Raw genomic sequence first — 22,330 nt, 5'->3', positions numbered from 1 at the left:
CTAGTATCAGTAGGTGGAATACTGACCTGTGACCCAAGGGCTGGATAAGGGCAAGCAAAGAGCAGCATCTGTCCTGTGGGCCATTGTTTGGAGACCACTGATTTATGCAAATATTTACTTTGGAACCAGTCTGATTTGGGTAGTAAAATCCATATGATGACCATTGTTAAAATAATAATAACAAAAAAATTACATTTCATTGCAATACAATAATTACTTAAATTAAAAAAATGTATTACAGATCTCATTTCTCTCAGAAATTATTATTCATTTAAATCGTATCATTTTTTTTTTCTGCATTTCCCTTCGTAAATCAATGAGTTCCTTCCTGTAAATACTGGAGTTAGGGAATGTGGGATTTGCCTTCCCATGGAGACATAACACTGAATCATTACAGATACACTGGTGACGTGTGATGATTTATCCTCCCAGGAGCTTGGTGTCTAATCAGTCTAGCAGTCAATAGCAGTAGATAGTAAAGGACTGTAATCTCTGTCTGCTTGTCTTTGTTATCCCATCCTATGATTTCATTTACACAAGCAATAGACATGGCCATTATATGAACAAACATGACTTGACACACAAGACATGACATTACTGATACTAAGAACTTCTTGGGGTCTTTGTCATTTGGTAATCTGAAGATTGTAATGGAAACCAACACTCTTTTTTTAGAGAGACAGTCCCACTTTTGAGTCTGATTCTCCAACTTTTTTTCCTGTAAACCTATTGATATGCTACATTTAATGTATACAGCTGTATATATCAATCTATTATTTATCTATTATTTATACAAGAAGTTTGGCCATGCTTTTCTTGCGAGTCACAGGAGTGCACTCACTCTGGAAGAATCCTGACCATATTGTCAGGTTTCACCCAGCTGCCTGATTGACAGCTGGTTCCGACTCTTAGGCCTTGTACACACGACCGAACATGTCCGCTGAAACTGGTCCGTTGGACCAGTTTCCGCGGACATGTCCGACCGTGTGTAGGGCCTACCGGACAGTTTCCCGGCCCAGCGGACAGGTTTCCAGCGGACAAAAGTTTCTTAGCATGCTAAGAAACTTGTCCGCTGGAAGCCTGTCCATCGGACATGTCCGATGGTTAGTACGACTCATCGGACATGTCCGCTGGGCCGAAATCCCGCGAATGCGTCAAATTGATTCGACGCATGCGTGGAAGCATTGACCTTCCGTGTCAGAGAACGTCGGTGTCGTCTATGTCACCGCGTTCTCTGTCCGCGGGGATTTTGGTCTGATGGTGTGTACACACATCAGACCAAAACCTCCCAGCAGGCATGTCCGATAAAAACGGTCCGCGGACCGTTTTCATCGGACATGTCTGCTCGTCTGTACAAGGCCTTAGCCCCTTTGCCTACCCAGCACTCTAGAGAGTGATGCAGGAGCAGAGCAGAGACAGTCACTGCTTTCCGCTCCAAGCAGTGGTCATGAGATCGCTCAGTTCTTAAAACCCTGTACACACGATCGGTCCATCCGATGAGAACGGTCTGATGGACCGTTTTCATCGGTTAACCGATGAAGCTGACTGATGGTCAGTCGTTCCTACACACCATCGGTTAAAAAAACGATCGTGTCAGAACCCGGTGACGTAAAACACGACGTGCTGAAAAAACGAAGTTCAATGCTTCCAAGCATGCGTCGACTTGATCCTGAGCATGCATGGTTTTTAACCGATGGACGTGCCTACTAACGATCAGTTTTATCCCATCGGTTAGGTATCCATCGGTTAAATTTAAAACAAGATTTCTTTTTTTTAACCTATGGATAAATAACCGATGGGGCCCACACACGATCGGTGTAGTCAGATGGTCCATCAGACCGTTCTCATCGGTTTGACCGATCGTGTGTACGCAGCATTAGAGCCAACGTAGGACAGTTGCAGCATCACTCCAATGCTGCAGCTTTAATATGAGTATGTATGTTTGTTTTTCGTTAACCCCATACATAAAAGTATACAGTATGTACTTAACAATAAACTTCTCTTACTTTTCACTTTTTTTACGTTAAATATACCATTTAAAATGTTTTCTAATGTATGTTTTAGATAAGTTACAATATATCTGATGATTCTCCCAGAAATCTGATGATTTTCTGTGCTGTCTCCATGTTATAAGTTGTCTCTGTGGACAGCATAACCCCTGCCATGTTTTGGAGAAGACGGCAAGGCAAGATGTAGTCCTAACTCACTTTGTTACTCACTGTTCCTCCAAAGATACAGTACAGTGGGCAGGAACACGTGGTGGGCAGGAGGGGAAGCTGCCCTGGGCGCTGTGGTATTATGTGAGCTGGGGCACCACAATGAAATTGGGGGGAGGGGATTTGTGTTGAGAAGGGGAATTTAGGGGCAGCAGGGAGTAAGAACTGTTCTAGGAGGGACAATTTGGGGAAGTGTGCTAGGAGTAGTAATTGGGGGGGGGATTTGTGTTGGGAGGGGGTAGAGGATTTGTGCTAGAAGGGGGGATTTGTGCTACAAAAGTAATATGGTGGAGGTGAAATTTTCGGAGGGATTTCTGCTAGATGGGATGATTGGGGGGTATTTGTGCTATGATGGGGGATTGGGGAAGGGAAATTTGTGCTTGAATGGAGGGATTTGGACTGGGGAGAGAAGATTTGTGCTCGGAGGGGAAATTTGAGGGGTAGAGGATTTGTGCTAGGAGGGGTACATTTTTTGTGGAGAAGGGGGGGGGGTTGTGCTGGGGGCGTATGGAGAAAGAGAGTATTTGAGCTGGGGGGGCAAAGATTTGTGCTGGGAGGGGGGATTTAAGCAGAGGGCACAGGAGGTTGTAGATTGCCTTGTCCCAGTGTTTTGTCGAGATGGTTCCCCTATCGGATTTGGTCCGGCCTCAACTGCGCAGGCCTGTTTTGGTGGCAAAATGGGGCAACATTCACAATGTTGGGCTGTACATTTTTACTAGTGCTCAGCTATGGTAACTGTAAGGTCATACACCTGCTTTATACTGTAACTGGGCTCCCTTGTGAAAGAATCATTTCCATTTCTACAGAGTGTTGTACCATGTTAGACATTATTACAACACTCTGTAGAATTGTCTAAAGAAAAGGGCAGCATGCTTTGAACACTTGCACAACAATATACGTAATTATCCAATAAATGGTATCACCGTAAAGCTACATTTCTACAGAGAAAATTGAATTGTCACTTCTGGCCTTTAAAAGGTTTACTTCGTATTTCTTACTGTAGTTTGATCATTTACAAATGTTATTCATTTCCACAGATCTGTTACAGAGTTGCTTTTTATATAATAACTGCCTCCAAGAGCTTAATATGTTATGTATCTGTTATACATTTTTTTTTCTCGAAAGGACGATATTGAGTTCTTCAGAACCTTAGAACTGCTTGTAGAGATAACAGGGGGATTTTTCAGCTTGTTAGAATACACGGATCAGCCTTAGCTTTATGACCACCCACCTAATATTGAGTAGGCCCCATTTTGCCACCAAAACAGCCCTCACCCATTGAGGCATGGATGCCACTAGACTTATATGTATGCTGTGGTATCTGGCCTCCAAACCAACAGTAGCAGTCCTGTAAATTGCAAGGTGGGACCTCCATGGTTTGGACTTGTTTTGCCAGCACATCCCACAGATGCTCAATTGTATTGAGATCTGGAGAATTCGGAGGCAAAGTCAACACCTCAAAGTTGTTGTTGTGTTCCTCAAACCTTTCTTGAACCATTTTTCAGTGTGGCAAGGGGCATTATACAGCTGAAACAAGTCACTGCTATCAGGAAATACTGTTTTCATAAAGTGGTGTATTTGATCAGCAGCAACGTTTAGGAAGGTGATACTTGTCCACATGATTGGCTGTACCCAAGGCAAAATGTTGCCAAATGCATCACACTGCCTCTGCAGAGTGGCCTTCCTCCCCCTAATGCATCCTGGTGCCATCTTATCCCCAGGTAAGCGATGAACACACACTTGGTCAGCCACATAATTAATCAGAGCAGGCCACCTTCTTCCATTTCTCTGTGGTCCAGTTCCAATTCTCACATGCCCGTTGTAGGCACTTTTGGCTGTGGACATGGGTCAGCATGGGCTCCCTGACCGGTCTGCAGGTACACAGCCCCATACACATTTTTTTTCTGCTTTGAACACATTGGGCCAGATTCACGTAGGAGAGCGCATCTTCGTGCGGACGTAACGTATCCTATTTACGTTACGCCTCAGCAACTTTGACAGGCAAGTGCAGTATTTACAAAGCAAAGTTGCGGTGGCGTAGCGTAAATAGGCCGGCGTAAGCCCGCCTAATTCAAATGTGGAAGATGTGGGCGTGTATTATGTTAATGTATTGTGACCCCACGTAAATTACGCTTTTTCCGAACGGCACATGCGCCGTCCGTGAAAGTATCCCAGTGCGCATGCTCCAAATTAACCCGCAAAAAGCCAATGCTTTCGACGTGAACGTAAATTACGCACAGCCCTATTCGCGAACGACTTACGCAACGTAATCAACGGAAAATTTGACGCTGGCCCGACGTCCATACTTAACATTGGTACGCCTCATCTACGCCTCATAGAGCAGGGGTAACTTTACGCCGGAAAAAGCCTTACGTAAACGGCGTATCTGTACTGCGACGGCCGGGCGTATGTTCGTGAATAGGCGTATCTAGCTGATTTACATATTCTAGGCATAAATCAGCATACACGCCCCTAGCGGCCAGCGTAAATATGCAGTTAAGATACGACGGCGTAGGAGACTTACGCTGGTCGTATCTTATACAAATTCTGGCGTATCTGATTCTTTGAATCAGGCGCCAAGATACGACGTCTCACACTCAGAGATACGACGGCGTATCTGGAGATACGCCGTCGTATCTCCTACGTGAATCTGGGCCATTAACTTCATGGACATGTTTTCTCGCTGTCTAGAATATCCCTATGACTTTCAGTTGTCATTGTAACAATAAACCAGTGTTATTTACTCAACCTGTCAGTAGGCATAAAGTTATGGCTAATCGGTGTATATCTGTGCTAGCAAGTACCAATAATTTTTTTTCAATGATGAAAAGTGAAAATGCCTGTAGCTGTATGTGTGACACACACAACCACTGGCTGAGGTAGGTAGAACTTTTTAGAGGGCCCTGGCAGTACACACAAAACTGATCCAAGTTTAAGTGGAAGTAAAATAATCTCTCAATACTTTACCACTATATCTATTGTTAAAAGCCATATGGCAAATATTCAGGAGAATCACAAACTAATGAACTACAGACTCTTCTGATTTAAGAACAACTACCCCTAATCTCTTAAAAGTTCATATGCGTTTTCTGCTAGGTATTGTCCATTGCTGGTGACTTTGTGGAGCTATCAGTGGTGGGAACTGGCGTTGTGGGGAACCAGAATATGCCTAAAGCCTCATACACACAAACCAATTTTATGGCCATAATTGTCTGATGGACGTGTTGTGTCGGATAATCCGACCATGTGTATGCTCCATCAGACAATTGTTGGCTGAATTAAGGACAACAAATGTTGGCTGTTGATGCTCACCAACTGTCTGACAATAAATCTGTTATGTCATATTATCCGATCATGTGTACACAAATCCGTCCAACTAAAATCCAAAGTACAAACACGCATGCTCAGAACCAATGTTAAACATTAAGGCTCCATGCACACTGAAGCTAATAAACTGCAGTTTATTGGCGTTTTGGCTTTTTTTTTTTAAAGCCCATAAACTGAACTCTATGTTAGCCTATGTGCCCATGCACACCTGGGCGTTTTTTAGTGTTAATGAGCTATTGAGTTTATTGGCTTTTTTCTGAACGCCCGAAATGTGCGTTAAAAGTGCAGTTTTTCGGTGGGAAAAAACGTTAAAAACCGCAAAACGCCCAAAAACGCTTAAAAACGCCCAAAAACGCTTAAAAACTCTCAAAAATGCTGGCACCATAGTTTTTTTGCATTTTTTATCCGTTAAAAAAAAAAAGTCAAAGAGAAAAAGGCTACACTCAAAAACGCTGATTAAAGCTATTGCAAAAACGCTAAAAAAAACGTTGAAAGGCTCCCTGCAAAGCTACTGGCATTTTATTATAGCTATTATCAGCTTCAGTGTGCATGGAGCCTAATGCCACGTACAAACGGTTGTTTTTTGTGATGAAAAAAAACAAAATTTTTTAAAACGTCTTTTAAAATGACCCGTGTGTGGGGAAAATGTTGTTTTATGTCTTCTGAAAAACAAAAAAAAAATCTGAGCATGCTTCAATTTTTTATGTCGTTTTTTTGTGTCATTTAAAATGATAGTGTGTGGGTAAAACGACGTTTTTTAAACCCGCGCATGCTCAGAAGCAAGTTATGACGCGAGCTTGAATGGAACAGAGTGCCGTCGTACGTGCTGAACGTAACCGCGCTTTGCTAGAGCATTTTGAAAAAACGATGGTGTGTAGGCAACGTCGTTTTTTTTAAATGAAGTTTGAAAAACGTTGTTTTGTTTCATGATTAAAAACGTTGTTTTATTTCATCACAAAAAACGACCGTGTGTACGTGGCATTAGGCTCCATGCACACTGAAGCTGATAAAAGCTATAAAAAAACACCAGTAGCTTTGCAGTGAGCCTTTCAACGGTTTTTAGCATTTTTGCAATAGCTTTAATCAGCGTTTTTGAGTGTAGCTTTTTTCTTTTTTTTACTTTTTTTTTTTCAATGGATAAAAAAACGCAAAAAAAAACACTAGCGCCAGAGTTTTTGAGCGTTTTTAAGCGCTTTTGGCCGTTTTTGAGCGTTTTGCTTTTTTTGGCTTTTTTTCCGCCGAAAAATGGCACTTTGAATGCAAATTTCAGGCGTTCAGAAAAAAGCCAATAAACTTCAAAGCTCATTAACACTAAAAAACGCCCAGGTGTGCATGGGCACATAGGCTAACATAGAGTTCAGTTTATGGGCTTTAAGAAAAAAGCCAAAACGCCAATAAACTGCAGTTTATCAGCTTCAGTGTGCATGGAGCCTAAGACAACATTATCAGAAGTTGCCCAAAGGGTGGCGCTAAAAAGAAGAAAAAACACATACTTAGGTTTTGATGGCTGAAAATGTTGGGCCGTCTGTATGCAGAACAAGTTCACGGCCAACGCCCTTCGGACCAAAATCCACGGAAAAGTCCGCTGGAAGTCCGATCGCGTTTACGAGGCTTAAGACATGGGGCCAGATTCTCAAAAGAGTTACGACGGTGTATCTCAGGAAACACCGTCGTATCTCTGTTTTTGGCCCCGGGTATCTATGCGAGTGATTCCTAGAATCATTTTCGCATAGATACGGCCAAGATCCGACAGGTGTAAGTCACTTACACTGTCGGATCTTAGATGTAATTCGATACTGGCCGTTAGGTGGCGTTTACGTTCAGTTCTCATTTGACTATGCAAATGAGCCTGATATGCCGATTCCCGAACGAATTTGTGTCGCGTAGTCGTCGTTTACGTCGTTTCCGTAAGCGTAAGGTTACCCCTGCTATATGAGGGGTAACCTTACGCCAGTCCGCCGTATGCCATGTTAAGTATGGCGTCGGGTCAGCGTCGTCTTTTTACGTCGGTTACTTCGTTTTACTAAGTCATTCACGAATACGACTTTACGTCAATGACGCTCACGTCGGCGTCATTGACGTTTTCCGTCGTGAGCTGGAGCATGCGCACTGGGCTCTTTTTCCGCCCGGCGCATGCGCAGTTCGATCGGCGTGGGGGCGCGCTTAATTTGAATACAAGCCGCCCCCTTTGAATTGCGCGCCCATACGCCGGGCCATTTACACTACGCCGCCGCAAATTACGGAGCAAGTGCTTGGAGAATACGGCACTTGCTCCTGTAAGTTGCGGTGGCGTGGTGTAAATGGCTTACACTACGCCAACGCCGATTCTTTGAGAATCTGGCCCAGGATCTTGATGAGGGGGTTGCCATTTTTTTTCTACCAGGTTTTCTTTATTCAAGCTTGTAAATGGTAAACAGAAAGTTGTACAAAACCACACATGTATCATTGTAATTGTCATTGTGTTATCATTACGGTATAAAAATGTTATTTCATTAAACATTTACTGATTGGTATGATATCTATCTATCTATATAAACAAAGCCGTGTTCACATCTATTGTCTGCATCAATGTGTGTTTGCACTGATTTTTTTTTGACCATTGTCTTCTGATCCCCAGCAGGAGCCGAGGAATCCGCACTCACCTGAGCTGTTTATCACAGAAGTCCGATTCGCTCAGTGACTTCTCCACTCTTCAGTGTGACACCAAGCACAATCAGGCCCTTAAGTAAGTTGGCACATCTATACATACTTGCATTTCTGTGCTTTGCGAATGGAGTGTAATCAAGCATGTTGGGTTTCCATAGTTATCAAATGTTCTCATCATTTGACTGCAGGTGCAGGCCTGTAGCCAGTTCTTGTTCTGTTGAGTAGGGAAGTTATGGGGTCAGGACATGCTTTTTGGCCAAAATCCTAATTTCCAGGGCGTAAAATGAATGATGAATGATGAATAAAATCATAGTTGACGGAAGGGATTGAGTGCAGTCAGTCTTCATAGAAATCAATGCCAACAATGATTCACCATTTCAAAATGTTTTAAAGTGAATGGTGCCAGTGAATGTATAAATGGCTGTATTAGAAATATGCTGAATGAGTCAAAGATCTAAGAACAATGAAAAATCCAAGTGTTAGGAAAACGGGAGCAAATGTGATTCAGTTGGGATGAGGATGAGACTAATGTTTGTGGCCAAAGGCTTTTAAAAATGCACCAAATCTTCAAACAGATTATAGATGAATCGGGGGAATGGTAGAAAATGTATAATGTATAATTATGTGTATAATTTGCCATTCTATACTTCATAAAGGACCTATATATAGGCAGAGATGGATTAAAGCTAACACCTGAGGTCAACCATAGATGGTGCAAATTTATTTCCTGCAGCCACAGGTAGCAGGTAAGAAATTTGCACGATTCCCTCATCATCAACACAGATAGTGCTGACTATTTAACTAAAACCTGCTATGAGAACATGTAAGGGCTGTCATTGCTGACACCCCCTCCCAAAACACTAGTTCTTTGGCAGTCATTCTGGTCAAGTGGATAGGGACATTTACTTATTTCTGACTTTTCTTGATTCCCATGCTTGTTTTGAGTCACTGAAGGTATTGATAGCAGAGTCAACCAAGTAACCAACATTTTCTGAAATAGGTCAGCTAGAGCAATCTTAATTTTTGCGTTAGACAGAAATGTTGTCACCGCTCCAGGTGAGCCCCGTGAGCAATCAAGGGCAGTTGAGCTACCAAGGTGCTGGCGGTGCTTGTGGTAATAGCAAAAATTATGAACAAAAACTGGATGGCCGCACTCCAAAATACTTAAAAAAGTTCTCTTTAATATTCAACTGTACACACACAGTCACTGCAACCAACAGAATACAGGATAGCCGACGCGTTTTGCACTTACAACTAGTGCTTAATCATGGCTAATCATGGCCATGATTAAGCACTAGTTGTAAGTGCGAAACGCGTCGGCGTCACCGTTGGTTGCAGTGACTGTGTGTGTACAGTTGAATATTAAAGACAACTTTTTTAAGTATTTTGGAGTGCGGCCATCCAGTTTTTGTTCCTAATTTTTGCGTTAGGGTGTGCACCCCAAAACTCAAACACACGTGTGTGTGTGTATGGGTATGGTGGCAGGAGAACGAAGGGACACTTCTAAATTCAATGTAAGTGGCAACCCTGACCCCTGCAGCCGTTGATTGTAAATTTGGGGATACTGAAAGAGATCCTGCACACAGGGCCGCCATCAGGAATTATGGGGCCCCTTACACAGCTTCAGGCATGGGCCCCCTGGAGCAGAGAACCAGGGGGGAGGGGTGCTGCCGCCTGAAATTGAGAAGCGGGGGGTGCCGCCGCTAATTGAGAAGCGAGGGGGGGGGCCTTTACAAACAAAAAGAAATGAGGAAAAAAAATATATAAAAAAAATAATTATAAAAAAAGGGGGAGTAGCCACCCGGGGCCCTGGGGACCTCTGGGCCCTTTAATAAAAAGAAAAAAAAAAGAAATAAAAAATATATATATAAAAAAAAAATGTTTTTTTTATAAAAAAAAAAGAGGGGGGTTGCTATCCAGTGCCCTGAGGACCTCGGGGTCCTTTAATAAAAATAAATAAACCTCTGGGCCCTTTAAAAAAAAATAAAAAAAATTACATTTATAAAAAATAAATAAAAAAAAGGGGGGTTGCCATCCGGGGCCCTGGGGAACTCTGGGCCCTTTAATAAAAAAAATACATAAAAAATATATAAAAAAAATAATAATTTTACATATATAAAAAAAGGAATAAAAAGAAAAAAATATTTTCTTTTTTAATGTTTTTTATATAAAAAAAAGGGGGGTTGCCATCCGGGGCCCTGGGCACCTCCAGGCCCCTGGGGACCTCTGGGCCCTTTAATTAAAAATATATATATATATATATAAAAAAAAAGAAATAAAAATAAAAAAAAGAAATAAAACATATATAAAAAATGTATTTAAAAAAAGGGGGGTTGACATCCGGGGCCCTGGGGACCTCTGGGCCCTTTAATAAAAAATAAAAAATAAGTATTTTTTTATAAAAAAAAAAAATAAAAAAAATGCGGGGCTGCCACCCGGGGCCCTGGGGACTTCTGGACCCCTTACAAAAAAAAAAGCGGGGTTGCCATCCGGGTCCCTTACAGGTGTACTGCCTGTACCCCCTGATGGCAGCCCTGCCTGCACACAGAGATATATGCTTATGTACACCAGTGATTAGGGTGTGCCCAGGCACACCTGGCATACCCCCTGTGCACGCCTATGGTCTGACACCATTTACATATTATGGACCATAAACTTTTTTAAATATTCTACTGGAGTACAGTCTTCCTACTTGGGAGGTCCTGTTGCCTCTCTTGTAAAGACAACAAAGTAGTAAATTGTCCAATACTATTGAACAGTTAACCAGATCATTTAATGAACTTGACCAATCCACATATCGCTGATTGATGCTATTCTCTACCCTTTATCAGCCCATCAATGGAGCAATGGATTTATAATAATCTGCTGAGGTACCTCATTTAACTAATAATGAATCAGTAGTTTGTAGTTACACCGTTGCTGTTCTTCATGGTTTCAGCAGGTTACAAATAACAGAGGTTGGATATCAGATGATGGTGGTGTTGTTACATGAATGCCAGTTTCTAAAAAAACAAAAATGGAAAGTTCTGCGAAAACATAAAATTACATTTTTATCTTACATCTCCATTCCAAGGAAGGGGTAGCATGGGATTACATAGACAATTGTTTTCAGTTTAGCATTTTCTTAGCACACACAGAACTTCTCTGAAAAACCACTGATTATTGTTGAACACTATAAACCGGACGTCAGTCCAGTTGAAAGCTTAATTACATTAAAAAGCTTCAGGCTAGCGTGACCCAACAATTCATGGCTGATTTGGCTTTTAATCCGTACAGCATTCTAAAACAGAAGTGGTAGCACAAAATTCAATCCAATAACACACAATCATTTGTGTGATGGTCTACATTAGTAATAGATTCTCTGACACATATTTATGGCCCATCATCAGCTGACAGTTTTTTCAAATAATCAAGCCAAGCTCCTTCTGGAAATACACCTGCCAGGGAGTTAGTTGACTCTCTCTCTACAGTACTTTCTGAGTTAAGCCTAGTTCACATGGGCCGAAAGTCAGGCAACATTGGCCAGTTCAATAAAAAAACATCCGACATTCGGCCCGTGTGTATGGCAGCCAGTCCGACAGAAGCCAGCCTTTTGTTTGGCTTCCGTCGAGTGAGCATGCTGGAAAACCAGAATCAGTGCTCAGCCAATGGAGCACCGGTTGGGGGGGTGGCATTTGATCCTTTGTCAGAACACAATAGCACAGCAGGGGAGATCACTATACTAACATCAGATTGTTAGTTCAGCAGCTCTGAGCTGTCAGTTTTTATTCAACCTGCTGGTGTGTACTAGGATTTACTGACCTGGAGCAAGTATGCATATCAAGAAAGTCAAAGTCAACTCAGTCCTTAGTTCCCTTCTTGTTATAACTTAAAGGCTTAACTTAAAGCCCAGAGGCGATTCAGTTCGCATGTGTTGCGCTATATACGTTTTTCACTCACTCACTCACTCACTCACTCACTCACCTTTTTTATTTTTCTAAATCCCACCTCCCCTATGAGTGGAATCTTGATCGGGTGCTCCGGTGCATTGCCAGGGGAAACCATGCTGAATACGTCACTAACTGTAACAGCGATACTTCCGTAGTGGCAAAGATGCCCTTTGCCACTACGGAAGTATCGCTGTTACAGTTAGTGACGTATTCAGCAGCTTCGAAAGAAACCTTGAATTTAGAGGCCGTGGAGTAAAGGCATTTGCTGTCTGGCATAACCAAGTACTGGTCATAGCATCCACTGCTTACTCCTTGGGATGGGGTAGGCGTGACACGAACCTCGGTAGCTTCGTGTTGACCACTGAGGTGAAAATATTTCCGGAAGACCCCATAGTTCCACTATCCAATTGAATACTAGTGGATGGAGGGACCACTCCTTGTTTTAAAAGTTTTGCTAGAGGTGATCTGCCTCCTCGTTCAAGTAACCTGGTAGGCAGACCGGTTTGAGGTCTATAAGGTTTTTCTTTGCCCACAGCATAATGGGCTCGACTTCTCTCAATAATGGTTTGCTGTGTTTTCCTCCCTGGCGTTGGACATAGCACACTGCTGCCCTGTTGTCAACGCATAGCAACAATGGCTTGTGCTAAATCTGAGGAGCCAAGGCTACCAATGCTTGAAAGGCCACATGAATCTCAAGGACATTTGAGACTATTCCCACCGCCGGAATGTCCCATCTTCCCTGTATTGCGACCTGGCCGCAATGTGCTCCCCAGCCCTTTGTGCTGACATCTGTAGTAATTATGGTCAATGAGAGACCTTGCAGCTGACGCGGGTTTGAGAGGGCCTCTCTCTTTGTTCACCACAGGAAACCCCTCCTCATGGGATTTCTGAGACTAGTCTGTTGGATCAGGGTCTGTTTCCTCCAAAGAATCCATGTTGGAAGTATCGGAGGTGCCAATGAGCCCATGGCACCATTGGAATGTAAGCCGACATAGACCCTATCAGACTCAGACAATCCAAGGCCTGAAGATGAGTACGTGACTTGATCGTCCATCGGCAAGGTCATATTTTTTTGCCAAGCGGACCACAGCTGCATCCATTACTGGTGGATTATCCAGTGTCGCCGAATCCGATATAACTGATTTAGATGATTAAGAGAACGTCTTTTTTCCGTCTCTTCCACTCATCTTCTATGAGGCCTTTAACTTTCTCCATAAGTGGAAAATAGGAAAGACGTTTCCTTAAAAAAATAACTTTTTGCCTTTCTAGGAGGCTCCTTTGCTTCCTCCCAGCCTATTGCCTGTTTGACTGCCAGGACAAATGGCTGGACTAACGAGAAGGTGAAACCTGATGGCTTTGTCTCATCAGAGGACTCTTTGGAAATATCTTTGTCAGTTGGAGGAACAACTGGTGGTGTAGAAGGTCCTGGGAGGGACAGCTCTCCCCCATGCACATGCATTTGAGTGGTTGCCTGTTGTGAAGGCATGGAAGTTACTAATTCCGAAATTGAGTCATTGATGACTTTTTTAATTAAGTCTGTTACCTGCTGACTCTCCATCTGTCTTTCAGCAGCATAGTCTTGGAAACTGTTTTTTCAGACCAGTTTATCCAGTAGCGGAGTGGCTCCACAAGCCCATCCGTGTCTAGGGGAGGGGAGGGAGAATCGATGCCTTCTGCTCCCACTTGATTGATGCCTGGATCAGTGTGAGTGAGTGAATAACTTGTATAGCGCTACAAATGCGAACTGAATCACCTCAAGGCGCTTGGCATCCATTTTCCTTCTATTTTTTTTTTTCAGAATAGGTGGGTCTTAAGTTTTTTTCTGAAGGCCTGGTGATCAATTTTCATTTGGATATTAATGTGTTCCACAGTCGAGGTCCTTGAACTGCAAATCTTTGTTCTCCTTTGGTCTTGTAACAGAATTTGGGGATTTAGAGTAGTTTTTGGTTAGTTGATTGAAGAACGCGATTGAGGTTTTGGTATTTTATTTTCTTAACCAAATATTCGGGGGCGCTTCCGTGTACACATTTGTGTGTCAGGCATAGGGCCTTAAAAGTGACTCTGTGCTTTACAGCCAGCCAATGGAGGGATCTCAGGGACGGAGTGATCGATTCCCAGGGTTTTTTCCCTGTTTCTAGAGGAATGAGTGTGGTGACTTGCCACAGAAGCTTAAGCTTCCTCATGACGCCTAGAGGTCCTCTTAGAGCTCTTCTGTCATACAGGCCTGGAAACGTACCACTATGATGCACTCTTTTTCATTTTTTTCAAATGGCCTGTTTTTACCTTTGAAGAAGGTGAGGGTCTTGATTTGTTGGTGATCAACTCATAGGCCCCTTCACACTTGTTCGACTTGTCCCACAATTTGTGATGGCATAGTAGCATGACAAGTTGTTTCCCATGATTTCCAATAACAACCATTCATATTAGCACGACTTCAAGTCGTTTAGACCTGAAAGTAGTCCCTGCACTACTTTGGTCCAATTTTGCCACTTACACAGGCACTTACACAGGCATTCCCTGAAATTGCCGCTAAATCGTGGTAAAATTGCAGTAAAGTCGCAGTGGTGTGAAAGGGGCCTAAATCTGTTGACAGCCAGAGCATCTGGAAAGACAGGAAAAAAAAGAAAAGGAGTTTAAATTTGCACAAGAAAGAAAGAAAGAAAGTCAATAAAAAAAAAAAAAAATAGGTGTAAAGTTTAATTTACCACATAGAAAACAGAGTGCGGCTTCCAGGTACTCCCAGTGCAGACAACCTTTCCTCAACAGGCAGCACAATCACACTGAAGCTCCGGGCTATTAAGTAGGAAAAAAACAAGGGGCCTGATTCTCAAAAGAGATACGCAGACTTAACTGCTGTTCAGCCTGCGTATCCCTGTGCCTAACTTTGGAAACGATTCTCAAAAGGCTTTTTCCAAAGTTAGGCAGAAAATCTGACATGTGTAAGACACTTACACGGTCAGATTTTAGGATGCAGTACCGCATCCGCCACTGGGGGCATTTCTCATTGAAATGCAGCTTTGCGTATGCAAATGAGGACTTAAGCAGATTTTCAAAGCATTTCAGCACTGTGATTTCTGCGTAAGTTCCGAATTTGCCTGCGCAAAACTAGGGCTGGTTTTATAATGTGGAAAGTTAGTCACACATTGTAAAGGCCCGTTCCAGCGACGGCATTTGGTATGCATTCCTGAGGGAGAACTCCACGGCAATTTTTAAATTCAAAACCGGCATGGGTTCCCCCCCAGGAGCATACCAGGCCCTTAGGTCTGGTATGGGTTGTAAGGAGACCCCCCCACGCCGAAAAATTGACGTAGGGGGTCCCCCTACAATCCATACCAGACCCATATCCAAAGCACGCTACCCGGCCGGTCAGGAATGGGAGTGGGGACGAGCGAGCGTCCCCCCCCTCCTGAGCCGTGCCAGGCCGCATGCCCTCAACATGGGGGGGTTGGGTGCTCTGGGGCAGGGGGGCGCACTGCGGGCCCCCCCACCCCAGAGCACCCTGTCCCCCTGTTGATGAGGACAGGACCTCTTCCCGACAACCCTTGCCGTTGGTTGTCGGGGTCTGCGGGCGGGGGCTTATCGGAATCTGGGAGTCCCCTTTAATAAGGGGGCCCCCAGATACCGGCCCCCCACCCTAAGTGAATGGATATGGGGTACATCGTACCCCTATCCATTCACCTGGAGGCAAAAAGTAAAAGTTAGTAAACACACAACACAAGGCTTTTTAAAATAATTTATTATTCTGCTCCGGATGCCCCCCCTGTCTTCGTTATTAGCTCAATTACCAGGGGGGGCTTCTTCTTCCACTCTCCGGGGGTCTTCTCCGCTCTCCGGGGGGGGGGTTTCTTCTTCCGCTCTCCGGGGGGGGCTTCTCCGGACTCCGGGGGGCTTCTTCCATCTTCTCCCCTCTTCCGCTGTTGACTCGGCGAACCCCGGTTCTTCTGCAGCTCTCCGGTGCCTTCTTCTTCAGCGCTGGCTGCCTGCTATGTTTGTGTGTTAGCTCAATTAGTAACAGGCAGCCGGCGCGGTCTTCTGTGACGTCAGGGTCTTCTGTTCTTCTCTTCCCTTCTTCCGATGTTGCCTCGTCGCCTGTTGTCGCTGTAATGATGGAAGCGCGCCTTGCATCCCATTTATATAGGCATCACCGTCCCATCATGCTCCGGTAGGTACCCACGTGGTGGGTGCCTACCCACGTGCACCCACCACGTGGGTACCTGCCGGAGCATGATGGGACGGTGATGCCTATATAAATGGGATGCAAGGCGCGCTTCCATCATTACAGCGACAACAGGCGACGAGGCAACATCGGAAGAAGGGAAGAGAAGAACAGAAGACCCTGACGTCACAGAAGACCGCGCCGGCTGCCTGTTACTAATTGAGCTAACACACAAACATAGCAGGCAGCCAGCGCTGAAGAAGAAGGCACCGGAGAGCTGCAGAAGAACCGGGGTTCGCCGAGTCAACAGCGGAAGAGGGGAGAAGATGGAAGAAGCCCCCCGGAGTCCGGAGAAGCCCCCCCCCGGAGAGCGGAAGAAGAACCCCCCCCCCCCGCAGAGCGGAGAAGACCCCCGGAGAGTGGAAGAAGAAGCCCCCCCTGGTAATTGAGCTAATAACGAAGACAGGGGGGGCATCTGGAGCAGAATAATAAATTATTTTAAAAAGCCTTGTGTTGTGTGTTTATTAACTTTTACTTTTTGCCTCCAGGTGAATGGATAGGGGTACGATGTACCCCATATCCATTCACTTAGGGTGGGGGGCCGGTATCTGGGGGCCCCCTTATTAAAGGGGACTCCCAGATTCCGATAAGCCCCCGCCCGCAGACCCCGACAACCAATGGCAAGGGTTGTCGGGAAGAGGTCCTGTCCTCATCAACATGGGGACAGGGTGCTCTGGGGTGGGGGGGCCCGCAGTGCGCCCCCCTGCCCCAGAGCACCCAACCCCCCCATGTTGAGGGCATGCGGCCTGGCACGGCTCAGGAGGGGGGGGGCGCTCGCTCGTCCCCACTCCCATTCCTGACCGGCCGGGTAGCGTGCTTTGGATACAGGTCTGGTATGGATTGTAGGGGGACCCCCTACGTCAATTTTTCGGCGTGGGGGGGTCTCCTTACGACCCATACCAGACCTAAGGGCCTGGTATGCTCCTGGGGGGGAACCCATGCCGTTTTTTTCTTTGAAAATTGGCATGGAGTTCTCCCTCTCAGGAATGCATGCTGAGCGACGCTGTCATTTTTTTTTTTAATTATTTGTTTTCCCGGCGCGTCTTTTTTTTTCACCCGTCGCAACTTTAGTGTCCCGTCGAAATTCTCAAAGCCGCCCGGCGTTAATTACGTTCGCGCGCTGCACGTCGGGAAAATTACGTCACACGCATGCGCAGTACGGCCGGCGCGGGAGCGCGCCTCATTTAAATTTTAAACGCCCCCAGGAGAGGAGGACCGCCTTATGACGGCGGCACTTAAGTTACACGGCCTGAAATTTCTACCTAAGTGCTTTGACGATCGGGCACTTAGGTAGAAATTTTAAGTCAGTGTAACTTAACTGCTGAAATTTAAGTTACGCAGACTTTTTGAGAATTTGGCCCAAGGTCCCTTAAATTAGGAACAGCTGAAGAAATTTAAGAAATGAGAAAGAGGAAAAAGAAAAAAAAAGTTTAAGGGCAAACCATACAGGCTTTTCCTTAACCAAGATGGCCGTCGCGGCCTCCGCTGTAGTGCGCATGCACGCACCACAGAACTGATCCTCGGTCAGCCCCCCTGCCTCTCCTCTATTCTGAGTCTCCAATGAGACACCAACGCTGGCGTATGTGCGGTGAGGAGCATGAGGGACGCTGAAGGTGAAGACTTTAAGCCCCGTGGGCTTGGGAAAGAAAAAAATAAAGATATAGGAAGAAGAGGGAGAAGAAAATACCATGGAACAGAGAAAGAGAGAAAGAAAAGGGAAACAATTAAAAGAAGACGATAAACCAATGAAAGGATTGGCGGTAGTTGAGGCGAAGGAGAGAAAAGTAAACTGTTCTGGCTGTTTAGGACCACGATCATCCTACAGAAAGCAGAATCAACTCTCCTGGTTAGGAGACAGCTCCCCACCTTATCAGGGTTTTTAGCATCCCAAGAGTGAGGACTGCACTTGGGAGAGGCTTGAACCCAAACGGAAAGAGTTAAAGACACTAGCTTCAGACAACTGTATGTCAGGTATGAGGAAAGAAGGTGAATGATGGGGGAGGGGGGGGTCTTAATGCCACGTACACACGGTCGGAATTTCCAATGAAAAAAGTCTGACAGAATTTTTTCATCGGATATTCCGACCATGTGTATGCCTCATCGGACTTTTTTCGTCGGAAATTCCGACCGACTTAGAAAGAGAACAAATTTCTATCAGAAATTCTGTTCGTCTGTATGGAATTCCAACGGAGAAAAAAACACACATGCTAATTTTTCATTTTTCTAGGCTCGTCGTGTTGACGGTCGGAATTTGGTGTGTCCGTGTGTATGCAAGACAGCTTAAGCGGAATTCCGTCGTGTGTACGTGGCATAACTCTTTACTTTTATAATATTCACTGTCCTAATTGGAGGAGTTAGGTGGGAGCCTATCACAGGTATGCTGCCATGGAGGTACCAGGAAAAAGTTTTGCCTATAGTTTTATTTAAATCCTGAAAAGGGCAAAACACATCTGAGAACTCCTCTACAGGTGAAGTACCAGAGCTGAAGCCATGTTTCACCCATGTCATTCACATTCATGGCTGGCTCTAGGGCAAGTGAAAAGTGGCATTCATTCATCATGATGCCCTGTCAGGCCACAATCAACTCCTTCACTGCCTACCTAAACAGCACTGGGACATGCCTCTCCAATTTCCTCTTGGCACTATTAGCCCTGTAAGTGCCGTAGGTGTGCGTAGCCTATTGCATTAGGGTGTGTACCCCAAAACTCAAACACACGTGTGTGTGTGTATGGTGGCAGAAGAACAAGGAGACACTTCTCAATTCAATGTAAGTGGCAACCGTGACCCCTGCAGCCATGGACTATGAATTTGGGGATACTGAAAGAAAACTTGCACACAGAGCCATATGCTTATGGACACCAGTGATTAGGGTGTGCCCAGGCACACCTGGCACACCCCCTGCACATGCCTATGGCTTTACGACTTCACTTTTCATCCGTTTAGAGCTGTCAGTTCATTGAAAACGATTGCTGATTAGTTGCTTTGTGCATTTTTTATTGACAATTACCCATCCAAAAATACAGCCAGAGAGATATAGGAAGAAATTAGGAAACATTAGTGAGATATGAAATGGAAGTTAGACTTTGCATGCGGCAGTACTGTCTGCTTATAATTGTTACTTAGATTTCCACTGCGATTCTCACATTTCCAAACATGCTATCTCATACAAAGGCAAATTATCTACTGGTAATTCTTACAATTAAAAACCTAATTATGGATCATTACTAAATAGAGGATTTTGCAAAATTGAGAGCTACACTTTAAGCATTTAGTCATATCTTTTCATTATTTTTAAAAACGACAGGCTTAATGGATTTCTTGTAAAATCCAGAAAATACAGGATTTATTCCAAACCTTTACAAAAAAAATTAAATAATGTAAAAAAAGTTCAGAAGCATTATGCCTGATCTGGAATATTGTTGTATATTATATAAACGTGCTGAGCCTCCACAAGCTGCCATTGTGGGATGGAATGGTGTGTACACACTTCGATTTGAAAAAGCTTTGCATCTTTGCATTGGCCCGACTGTTGAAGGGATTTTTTCAGTAACTTTACAAGTCAATTTAATCAAATAAAAACTGTGATTGGTGCTTTTCCAAATATTTAAAATAAATCAAATAATTACTAACCCTCACAGCTGCACTCAAACGCATAAAATACAATATGCATGAAATATGTATAAACCTAATATAGTTGCGCTGTGTAAATAAAAATATGTGATGATACTAACTGATAAATATTATCCATAAATGGTCAAGTGTACTGCCGTGTACACACGATCGGAAATTCCGACAGGAAAAGTCCGATGTGAGCTTTTGGTCGGACATTTCGACCGTGTGTAGGCTCCAACGGAATTTTTATGTGGGAATTCCTGCCAAGAAAATTTTGAGAGCTGGTTCTCAAATTTTCAGACAGGAAAATTTCTTGTCAGAATTTCTGATCCTCTGTATGCAATTCCGATTGAGAAAAATCCTACGCATGCTCGGAATCAAGTCGACGCATGCTCTGAAGCATTGAACTTAATTTTTTGCTCGGCTCGTCGTAGTGTTGTACGTCACCGCGTTCTTGACGGTCGGAATTTGGTGTGACCATGTGTATGCAAGACAAGTTTGAGCCAAAATTCCATCGGAAAAAAATCCACGTTTTTCTTGTCGGAATTTCCAATCGTGTGTAAGTGTTATAAAAATACCAAACACAAAAAAAAAGTCCACGCAATCAGCAAGTGTTTTTTCAGTTTGTGTATTTGTGGTGATTATTTCATAACGGTTAACGGCTATTGGTCAGTTTTTAGTGAGACTGCACTTTTATAAAATTTGGCTTTTGATTGGGCAAAAAAATCTTTTGCAATATACAGTACTAATACAATTTTAGATTTTTTATGATAAATCTAGTCTGATCCAATTACTGTTGCCATAAGTAACTCTTTTTCTGGTGGTCTGTGCCAGATCACTCTTCGTTTTAAGTGACAAAATGAGTAGAGTTATTCCTCTGTGAATAAAAAAATGTCCATCATACCCTGGATAAGATTCGACAGAGTGTTATATTGAGCCCACAACCTGCACCATTTATGGACACTATTTATCACTTGGTATCATCACTTATTTGTATTCACACAGTGCAACTATATTAGGTTTGTGTAACTTTACAAGTTTACAACTTTACCAAAAAAAATCCTATGCAGGAACAAAATAATACTTTTTTATAATTTGCATCTTTAACTATAGAAAAAAACAGTACACGAACTCAAGTCAAGTGATTCGCTTAGGCTGAGATGATATCATCAGTCTCCTGCAGGCAGAAGAAAGCCTTTCCTCCGTCACCTCTCTTCCAGTGATGAGACTGATACAGTGTAATTTTGTAGCAAATGACATGGTGAAAGGCTACATCAGAGACTGATTTTTAGCAGACATTTGTGAACACAGCCAAGAACTGCACAGGCAGGGATTTACTGTACATAGCTGAAGAAAGTGAGAAAATAGCATGGGCCTCTAGGATTATCTCTCTGGTATCGCTATCTTAAAGTACTAATGATTTTGATGTAAATTATCTGGTTCCTAAGCAGGCAGCCTCTACACTTTTTAAACAGGGGACCAGTTCACGGTTCCTCAGACTGTTGGGGGGCTAGACTATAGTTTAAAAAAATATGAACAAATTCCTATGCACACATCTTATTTGTGGTGCAAACAAACAGGAAACAATGATTTAATATTTAAAATAAAAAACAATTTTAATTAACATAAACATATTAGTATTTCACAGATTCCTCTCATCACAGATCCCCCCATAACAGACTCCACCATAACAGACTCCGCCATAACAGACTCCCCCATCACAGATCTCCCCATCATAGACTCCGCCCATAATAGATCCCCCCATAACAGACTCCCCCATAACAGACTCCCCCATCACAGACTCCCTCATAACAGATCCCCCCCATCGATATTACACTGTCACCCCTTCAATAATATCACAGCACCGCCCCCCCCCCCCCCCCGCTGCTACCTTAATCACACAAGACGTGAAGCAGGGCAGGTCTGGACAAAGGCCAGGTCTTTGCAAATGAAAGGCAAGTGATTAATTGCTGGGACCGTCCCGCTGCCTAGTAACCAATCACCCACTTCGTAACTCAAAAGGTCCCGCCCTTTGTCTGGATCTGTCATGTTTATCGTCTTTGTGTGATAAAGGTAGCAGAGGGGAGGGGGATTGCTGCAATGTTAAAGGGGCAGTCAGCAGGCCAGGTAAATCACACTGGCGGGCCGAGTGCGGCAACTGGTTTTGGCCTCCCAAGGTTCAGTTCACTTCTGGTCTGTTCACATTATTGTCAATCATGTCCTGCTGAAGGGGGTGTTTTTTGACCATCAAAACATGTTGGCTACCTTTTGGACTATCTCCCTGACTTTTATACGAATACAATTGTATCTGGATCTCTAAGTACTGTGGTGCTTCAATTTCCATTAATATTTACATAACTGTGTGATCTCTAAGTCGGCATCTA

General features: G+C 43.9%; 1 protein-coding gene across 3 annotated transcripts in view; it reads left to right on the top strand.

The window, feature by feature from the left end:
* Positions 1-22,330, top strand: part of RGS8 (regulator of G protein signaling 8) — a 97,434-nt gene that overhangs the window by 53,390 nt on the left and 21,714 nt on the right. For 2 of the 3 annotated variants that reach the window (XM_040360252.1, XM_040360255.1), the window contains exon 2: positions 8,161-8,268. In XM_040360252.1, the coding sequence (XP_040216186.1) occupies positions 8,161-8,268 (108 nt within the window). The remainder of the gene's footprint in view (positions 1-8,160; positions 8,269-22,330) is intronic. The other variant, XM_040360254.1, reaches the window with a different exon arrangement.

Source organism: Rana temporaria, chromosome 7, assembly GCF_905171775.1.
Source record: "Rana temporaria chromosome 7, aRanTem1.1, whole genome shotgun sequence".
Lineage (NCBI taxonomy): Eukaryota > Metazoa > Chordata > Amphibia > Anura > Ranidae > Rana > Rana temporaria.
The sequence above is the reverse complement of the archived record's forward strand: the minus strand, read 5'-3'. Positions and strand labels throughout refer to the sequence as shown.